A 10,287-nucleotide genomic window follows, 5' to 3' on the forward strand; every position below is an offset into this window, starting at 1 on the left:
TAAGAAATAATATGAAAATAAAATATTTGACAGTATCCGGACTGTCTGGTCTTGACTTTGAGTTTTGCTGAATCTCTAGGTCGGGCCGACGCCTCATATTCCCTCTACGGGGGGAATATGTCCTCACCTACTCTTCTGAAGAGAGTTTATCTTTTGTTAAATCGGTCTTCCAAACCATTTGGGCTTTTTGCTCATCATCTAAGACCTCGGGACTTTCACTGGATGTCTTAACACCAACCCATCTAGTCTTCCTCCTAGTGTCCGTGACCCCTAGGACTTTCACCTAATGTCCTCAACCCTAGGATTTCTGCCTGATGCCCTCGACCTGCTAAGACTTCACCTAATCCCATGGGCCAAGACTTTCTTGACTAGCTGCAGCTAGGCTTTCCACTTGGCTAGTGTCCACTAGGACTTCTTTGTCTAGCCTCAACTAGGACTTTCACCTTGGCTAAGATCACTTAGGACTTTCTTACACTCTAGTCAGACTTGTTAGATCAACAACATACCTTAACTTTGAACTTTTTGTCATTATCAAAACTTAGGTTCAATTATCTGGTGCTTCTTGCACTAACAACTACTACTCTCTCTATTCTCAAAAGTAAGTTGTGACACGAAGTTTTGCGACCAAAGAAGCTTCGGGAGGGTTACGTTGTTCTCTAGACTTTTAGATCGGCCATTATCTTTTTGGTTTACTTTTATTGTACAAGTTGTGTTTAATTTTATATTCTATTTTGTACTTGTACTTAAATGGTCAAACGAGTTTCTCTGCCTCCGAAAAACTTCTATAAATGAGACTACTCATGGACTCACATTGAGTGCATAGGTCTTAAATGTACCGATCTTGGGGGGTTGGGAACCAAGTAATATCCTGCGCATCATTCTTCCTTTCTTTATTTTATATTTCGTTGCTACCCACACTGATTGTACAATCATGCCCTCATTTAGTCTAATATTCCTATACTAGGGCCGACCAAAATAAAAAAATATTAAGTTTTTCAAACTATTTTATTTTACTATAGTATTTACTACTTCATGCTTAAAATTCACAACTATGAGTTGTACTTACAATCTAAAGGTTTCAGAAGTTGAATCCCAATTTTAAAATATATTGACTATTATACCACGAATATGTTGCATATCTTATATGTTCAAGATAACACCAAAGGGGGACTGTTAAATCATTGTTATATGTCGATCATCTAAAATAATAATTCCATGATATCTTCCTTTCATTGTGGATGTTTAAAAAAAACTGTTAAAGTGACATAACATATTGTTCAATGCAGTTTCTGTCTAATATCAACTGAAACCTATAATTAAAAAAAAAATTATTGACAACCAAACCCAAACTGGTTGAGCTTTTCAAAATCCAGATACACATTGTTCTGAATATATCCAGTAGTAGTGTTGTTTTGACCTAGTCAGATCCTATGAGTTTTTAAGGTGAACATGTCCATGATATATACCTTTGCGGATAATTGAGGAGCAGAGGCTGAAACATCTGCCACACCTTTTTGCGCCATTCTGAAAGGAAAGTATTGACGACAAACAAAACCCTAAAAAAAGGTAGATCCGCTACCTTAGCGGTCCCCCTAGTGTCGGTCCCACGGATATGAAGGGAGGTACATACAGGTACACAGGGTCATAGGCGCATGGTGGGGTAAATCCCAGGTCGTCAATTCTTAAGAATCGACACCTGGCCATTACGCTAGAGATATCATGTGTCCACTGTCTGTGCTACGCCCTTGGGGATTTTGTCAAAAACCCTTGACAACACCTGAGGGGCACATGAAGACACTTGCAGAGGCTTTCGATGGGGTGAGGGGGATCTCGTGACTAAAGCAAAGCGCAGGATTTTTACAATTAGAGACTTAAGAAAATATATTAGGTTTGTAGGAGCTGAGAGAGGGAGGGAGAAAAATATTAACATCATTTTCATTCGAACTATTGATATTATTTTTAAATCAAAACGATTCAAATGTGATTTGAATGCTTTGAAAAATGATTTATGAAAAGGAAATATTGATTGGAGGGTTAGAGCATCCACATCAGTTTCTCTATTACTATATCTAAAATTTAGGGTAAATGATCCACTTTATTAAATTTAGATAATCACTTTTCACTACACACTACATCAAATACCCTAAAATTTCCATCATCCTTAATTTTTTTATTATTTTTTTCTCTTTCTTCTATTTTTTATTATTATATTTATGAAATGAGTGGAAGGAGAGAGATTGAGTGGAAGGAGAGAGATTAAAAAGAAATATTATTTTATTTTTAGGGTAGAGGTTTCATTCCCTAAATTTAGAGAATCACTATTCATCAAATCTAAATTTAGGGAATGGATAGGGTAACTGATGTAGAGAATTTTTAGTTAACTTATCCAAAATTTAAGGTAAAATCTTTGAATATGGTAACTGATGTAGATGCTCTTAGAAAGGAAATAGGAGACATTTAATTATACCTTTTGATAAATACTAAATTATAGTGCACCTTTTAATAAATATAAAATTTGCATGGCCATTTGGTAAATTATGATAAAAATATATATATAACTTTACTAGCCAAGTGACGTGGCGTTGTTTTACTTTTATTAGAAAATGTCTGGATTTTTTTAATGTTATACAAGTTAAATCTCTCCATATGTTATACAAGTTTCCCCAAATGTTATGTGAAATGGGAATATAATTAATATTTGATAGGCAAGAAATTTAAAATTTCCATTAATTATTATATATTTACTAGATTATACCGCGGATAGATTATTGCGCCGGAGCGTTATCATTATTTTTTACCTAAAAGAGACTGAATTAATATATTTTAATGATATATTATTTTTTTCATATTTAGAAGCGTACGTCTCTCTATATAATAGAGTATGGAGACATAGCAATTTAGATTCCAACATGGATGTTGCGCTATGGCTGCTCCTTCTCCTCGCCTTCTTCTTAAATTCTTCCCTCGCCGCTCCTCCTTCTTCGAGCCGTTACATAATTCAAGTGGATGAGCCGATTGAGTCGTTGATGGAATCGAGCCTAAAGAGATGGCACGAGTCTTTCTTGCCGTCGGCCGCCGAGGAGTCAACCGTCGATCGGCGACTGCTGCACTCCTACAGCGACGTCTTCAGTGGTTTCGCCGCCATTCTGACGGAGGAAGAACTGCAGGCAGTGAGGAAGAAGAAGGGCTTTGTGCGCTCATTCCCCGACCGAGTGCTACACGTGATGACCACCCACACACCGGATTTCCTCGGGCTCAAGGTCGGGAAGAAGGGGCTGTGGGAAGACTCAAAGCTTGGAAGCGGAGTCATCGTCGGAATCCTCGACACCGGTGTGACTCCCGGCCACCCTTCCTACGACGACGAGGGGGTACCACCTCCACCCTCGAAGTGGAAGGGCTCGTGCGAGCTCGAGACCGGTTGCAACAACAAGCTCATCGGCGCCAGGTCGATGATCGCCGGCGCGGGTCGGAGTCCTCCCATTGACAAGAACGGCCACGGGACCCACACTTCCTCCACCGCCGCAGGTAACTTTGTCCGCAATGTGAGCTACTACGGCTTTGCCAAAGGCACGGCTGCCGGAATGGCCCCTAGGGCTCACCTTGCCATCTACCAGACCTGCACCCGCTACGGCGTATGTGGTACCGCAGACGTCCTTGCTGGGATGGATGCAGCTGTCAAGGATGGCGTCGACATCCTCTCTATCTCTCTCAGCGGTGGTTCAATGCCTCTAGACCAAGATCCCATCGCCATTGGTTCGTTGGCGGCTGTCAGAAAAGGCATCTTCGTCAGTTGCGCCGCCGGCAACACTGGACCTGACTTCTTCACCCTCTCCAACGCTGCACCATGGATCCTCACCGTAGCGGCCAGCATCGTCGATCGAAGCTTCAGGGCCTACGTGAAACTTCCCAACGGGAAGGTGATTCCCGGAGAGTCTCTAGACCAGCCGAGCAACTTCACTAAAAGCTCTCTTCCACTATACTACAACCCCCATTCGCCATACTGCCTCTTGAATCCTCCCGACGATAGCCATAGGGGCAGCATTTGGGTCTGCGAGGCCGACGACCAATTCGGTCTCCCAGTTGTGGCGGATATCGCCAAGTCCCACGGTGCCAGGGGGATAATCTATATTTGCTTGAAGATCGAAGGCGATACCATCATGGTTAGTAAGCTGGACTACCCTGTGGTAATGATCGCCAACCGATACGACTCCGACTTCAAATCGTATTTGAACTCGTCCTCTGACCCCTCCGCTTCAATCGTCTTCGATGGGACGGTTCTCGGCGAATCCCCCGCCCCTGCTGTGGCTTTCTTCTCATCCCGGGGGCCGTCGAAGGTGACGACGAACATCCTCAAGCCAGACATCGCAGGCCCAGGCCTTAACATCTTCGCGGCCTGGATTCCTTCTGCAGACTTTCCAGACTACAACATCATCTCTGGCACGTCCATGGCGACGCCTCACCTCAGCGGCATCGCAGCGCTCTTAAAGGCAGCACACCCTACTTGGTCTCCAGCAGCTATCAGGTCGGCAATCATCACCACGGCAGATGCCGACGTCTACAACGAGTTGCTCGAGCCAGCGTTCTATTGGGATAAGGGCGCAGGACAGGTCAACCCTAACAAAGCTTCCGAACCCGGCCTTATTTACGACATCACCGCCGATGACTATGTCTCCTACATCTGCGGCAAATTCGGCAACGAAGGTGCCAAAAAAATAGGGCGCGGATTCGTGGATTGCTCCAAGTTCAAGAACTTGACGGAAGCGGAGCTAAACTACCCATCGATTCTTCTAGCCCCCCAAGGCGGGGAGACGGTCAAGGTGAGACGGACGGTCACGAATGTCGGACCGGCAAGATCGAGCTACAAGGTGTCCGTGACCATATTTGACCCTGCCGCGTTAGCTACTGTCACTCCCGAGACGTTGACGTTCACTGAACTGAACGAGCAAAAGTCATTCGATGTAAGTGCGAAATGGACCGCCGGCAAACCTTCCCCTCTCAATCAATTCGTGGAGGGCAAGTTGACTTGGACCTCCGATGATGGTAAGTATGTGGTGACGAGCCCCTTGGTTGTTTCCATCTTCGAGTATTGTTGTGGGCTTTTAAGTTAAGTGGGTCATCACTCTAATAAATCATTCGTTTTGCTCGGTAATCATAAATGGTTGGTAGAGCATCGGGGTTTAGCCGTTAATCTATGATTCAACAATATCATTTGTAACGAATGAGTTTGAAAAATATATGTGATATTTAAATTTTATTCAAAGCTAAAAATATAAAATTTGTTGACTCGAGTTCTGTTCGAAAATTTCAAATCTGGATTCAAAATGAATCAAACTATAATTTGTAATGATTTAAATTTAAATTCAATTCGAATTATTTAGACTTTAATTTAACATATTTAAATTAAAATTATATAAATATAATTATAGTTCAATTTAAATTAGACTAGTAAGTAACTCATAAACAATTGAATAAAATATTATGGATTAAAATTCAGCTTAAAAAGTTATCGAACATGTTCGAATTTAGCTCGAATTCAATCATTTCAAATATAAATAAAATATTTTTTTGAGCCAGCTCAAAAAAAAAAAACTCACGAAAAGGCTCGATTCGGAGTAAGAGGGATTGTCCCGACAAGTCCCCTCCTATGCCTGGACCAGATCCTCTAGTCCAAAGAAAGTGGACCAAAGGATGGACAACTTACAATTGCAGTTGGATTGTGGACGTAATCCAGCCATAATTTGTCGTGATCCCTCCTTGAGTTTAATGTCCCTCAAATTATAGTTTGGGTCAGGACAAGTGGCCGAATGCCGCTTGGAGGTCATCCCTCGCTCGACGCCCCAAGCCTGGCCACTTGCTCATGGCCAGCGACCTCCGGCCACCCGCGTCAACCCAAACCATAATATGCGGGGATGATGAACCCAGGGAAAGATGACAATAAATTGTGACTGGATCACGATCACGATTCGATCATAATTATAAGTAGTTCATTCTCGGTCTTTTTTTTTTTATGGATAGGGATCTGGCCTTCCTATGCCTAAGTTATCATAGAATATGATAGAATAAAACAAAAAAAATAGCATAAGAAAGAATAAATAAAATAGAGAAGGCAGACGGTAAAAAAAAAAATTAAGGGTGCATTTGGTTTGTATGTTTTTTATTTTTATTTTTTTGAAAAAATATACGTTTTCTAAAAAATGAAAATGACTTTTAAACATTCTCTATTTTTCCAGAAAATACTATCTATTTTTTTTAAAAATAGATATGAAAAATATAAACCAAATACTATTTTTTAGAAATATACATTTTCCAGAAAATGAAAATAGAAAACGCACAAACACACCCTAGATTTCCATTTATGTGGCTATGATTTTTTACCAAAATGAGCAGCCACGTTTCTTTATTTATCCAAAAAAACACCCTAATTTTAAAACTAACAAAAAGAGCACCAAAATTAGTGTTCTTTCGTCGTTTTCCAATACATCCTCTCTCTAGGATTAAAAATGACTTATTATGTTCTCATATTAGGTTCATCGTTGGACCTGATATGAGATTATATCAGGCCCACGGTGGACTTAATATTTTCCCATATCAAGCCTATTCTGAGCTTGATATTGTCCAATATCAAGCTCAATGTGGACTTGATATTTTTCATATTAGGCCCAACGTGAATTTAATATTTTTCATATTAGGCTTAACGGATTTGATATTTTTCATATCATGTCCCGATTGAACTTGATATTTTTCATATTAAGTCCAACCTAAATATAATATTTTTCATATCAGATTTATACTGGACCTAATATTTTTTTTATATCCTGCATATTAGGTTTGATATTTTCTTCCATGCATTAAAAATAGCATGGAATTAGGAAGTTGACGAGAAAGGTAGAAAAAGAATAATACGATTTTTTTGTGTGTTTGTTTTATCGTTTTAAAATTAGAATTTTTTTTTGATGAATAAGAAAATATGATCGCTCCTTTTAGTAAAAAGCGATGTGGCTATATCCCTCAAGCTCAGGATATATCCTCTCCGTCACCTCTCTTCTCCCACGATCCGGCCACCTCTTCGGGTTAGAAGAGGAACCAGCAGCCACCTTCGGAGAGGTCCATCTCTTCTTCATCACGGACGGCACCAATCTCTCCCGAGCCATCATCTCCCTCTTCGGGTTAGAAGAGGGAGATCCGGCCACCATTCACCATCTCCGGCCAACCCTCTTCGGGTTAGAAGAGGGAGATCCGGCCACCATTCACCATCTCCGGCCAACCCTCTTCGGGTTAGAAGAGGGAGAACCGGGGCTTCATTTTCTTCCTTCCCTCTTCGGGTTAGAAGAGGAGGAGCTCTTCCTCCACCTCCAGCAGCCTCTCCAAATCATCGCAGCTCCCTCCCCACTTCGGGACAGCAATTATTCCCCTCTTCAGCAATTATTCCCCTCCCCACTGTCGTCCATCCGTGAGCTTGGGTCGTTCTCTGCATACGTGGTTTATACTTGTTGGTTGTTTCATGTATTTGGTTGTTTTTGTTGATATTGAATGCATTGTAAAAGTGTTAACTTCCCATGTTAGGAATTCATGTACTAGGGTTGAATTGGATGATGCACACAACATGTTTGCTTAAATGCCCCTTCCATTTTCATTTCTCTTTTTAATGCATTTTACTTATTTAATTCATGCATGTTTTGTTAATGTTCGTTCTTGTCATTAATTTAGATGCATGTAAGTTAGATTAGATTATGTTCCTGTTGATAGTAAAATGCTTTGCTTTATTCATGTTGCCTTTCATTTTCTACAATTTTAGTTTAAGTTAGATTAGATTTTCATTTTATGCATTGATTTTCATTTCTTAGTCTTAGCAATTCAAATCCAAATCCCCCATTTCCATAGCTAAAAACCTCAAGCAATAAATCAATCCTAAAGCTATCATCCATCGTTATTGAGATAACCCGAATCATTCCTATGCTACATCGGTAACTTAATTGAATTTGATATGTTTGTAGTTTGACATACGAGTGCTTATTATATATTTATTCCTCCAAATGCATAATATACACTTTTCTTCTAGGTTTCTCTTTTTGTTTTTTTCTTTTCCTGATGTTGTGCTATCATATCGTAGTTTGTGAGCCCTCTCTCTTCTCCTCCCTATTGAATGAGATGTCAGCTGTTGTCGGTTGTTTTAATAAACGAGCACAACAGTTGCTTGAATTGCATTTAGCATCAGGCTTTAAGAAGTATATTATGTGGTTTAGAGGCAAGTCTCTGCAGAGCCATGGAGAACTGATGCAAGAAGGGAAGGACCTAGTTGCTTATGGTATCATAAACTCCATTGCCATGAGGAAGATATTAAAAAAATACGACAAGGTATGTGACATCAGGCATCATGGAAATTTTATACTTTTTTTTGTCCATTAATATAATTCACCCCAATCTATTACAGTGCTTCCAACTTTCTCATCTGCAAATAAAATATTCTCTTGCAATTTAAGTGCAGAGAAATTTTGCCTAAATCAAAGATTTTCCCTTTTAGATTCGTTTCTCAAGGCAAGGGCAGGCATTCAGATCTAAAGCTCCAAGTATGCATATTGAAATCCTTCAATCGTGATGGCTCTGTGAACTGATGGCCTTTTACATTAACTTGATGGCCTTTTACGTAAAACTGCCTCATTTGAGCAGTAAAAGCCTATATTCTTTGTGCTGTCATGCAGCGCACTAGATTGCAATTTGAGCAGCATATCCTTTTTCTAAATCAGAACAAAAGTTTAAAGTACTTTGATCTCGTAGGGTATTCCTTCATTCTTGTGTGGCTAAAAAGCATCAGCGTGGACTGCAGGTGAAAAATTTACATGCATCATCTCTTAAATGAAAGGTGGTATACTACTGTTCCAAAAGGAACATTAACACGTGATAGGTAAACCTTTTGTCCATTTTACATTTGAATAAAAAAAACAATGCAAAGTGATCAAACGGTCATTGATGGAGGAAATGCGTTATGAAGGATACTTAATGAATTAGCAGCAATTAAGCCAATTGCTCCAACAGATCGAACCAGGATGATCTTTAGTGCCACATAAATACCAGAGAATACAAACATTAAATTGTTTGACTTCTGAATGCGTCTCTCATTAGCAATTGCATGAAGAAAAGCTTCCGTTGTTCCTAGAGCAAGAAAACTATAACGTCAGCAAAATCCAGACTTAAGATATGAGTCTAACAATATCTAAAATGTTCATAGACAGGTAACAAAATATTGAAAAGTGAAAAAAATCCATAGGTTGTGATGCTAGTACAAATTAATGGTCAAGAAAAATACAGAAAAAAAAAAGTTCTGAAACTTGAGCTGAGGCATCTCTTAATAAAGCTCACTGATGGCTGGGCTAACGAGTGAACGTATATCTACATGGTATGATACGGTGCATGTTTTATGCGGTTGATATGATGATATAGTTATGAGTCAATATCACAAAAGCGTCAGAAGTCAGGTTGACCTGGAGGTCAGGAAGGTTAGAAGTCAAGCCTCCGTGGCTGGTCAGCAGTCAAGTTGACGTGAGAAGCAGGGAGGTCAAAAGTCAAGCTTACATGGCCAGGGTCAAAATATCAGCTGACGTAGTGGTCAATGGAGGGTATTATAAGCAGGACAAGGACCAGCCCTGGTAGCGGTCAAGGACCAGGCCCATGGGCCAGGCATAATTGGGGACGACTTACAAGCCGAGGATTACGGGTATACAAGCAGGTCTGGACACAGACCTAGCGTGCAGGTCGGGACAGCCAAGCCAAGGATCATATGTATACATGCAGGTCTGGACACAGACTTGACGCGCAGGTCAGGACATCCAAGTCAAGGATCATAGGTATACATGCAGGTCTGGACACAGACCTGGCGCGCAGGTCGGGACATCCAAGCCAAGGATCATAGGTATACATGCAGGTCTGGACACAGAATTGGCGCACAGGTCGGGACATCCAAGCCAAGGATCATAGGTATACATGCAGGTCTGGATACAGACCTAGCGTGCAGGTCGGGACATCCAAGCCAAGGATCATATGTATACTTGCAGGTCTGGATACAGACTTGGCGCACAGGTCGGGACATCCAAGCCAAGGATCATAGGTATACATGCAGGTCTAGACACAGATCTGGCACGCAGGTCGGGACATCCAAGCCAAGGATCATAGGTATACATGCAGGTCGGGAAACAGACCTGGCGTGCAGGTCAGGACATACAAGTCATGGATGTCAAGTATATGGTAAATAGTAGGTAAGATCTAGCGTGCAGGTTGGGACATACGAGCCAA

The 10,287-nt window shown here is 40.8% G+C and overlaps 1 protein-coding gene across 1 annotated transcript; it reads left to right on the forward strand.

Moving 5' to 3' along the window:
- Positions 1–2,909: 2,909 nt before the first annotated feature.
- Positions 2,910–5,108, forward strand: LOC122022986 (subtilisin-like protease 1). Its single transcript, XM_042581090.1, has one exon. It carries the CDS (start codon positions 2,910–2,912, stop codon positions 5,106–5,108), a length of 2,199 nt encoding a protein of 732 aa, XP_042437024.1.
- The last annotated feature ends 5,179 nt before the right edge of the window (positions 5,109–10,287 follow it).

The sequence above is a fragment of the Zingiber officinale genome, chromosome 9B (assembly GCF_018446385.1).
Source record: "Zingiber officinale cultivar Zhangliang chromosome 9B, Zo_v1.1, whole genome shotgun sequence".
NCBI lineage: Eukaryota > Viridiplantae > Streptophyta > Magnoliopsida > Zingiberales > Zingiberaceae > Zingiber > Zingiber officinale.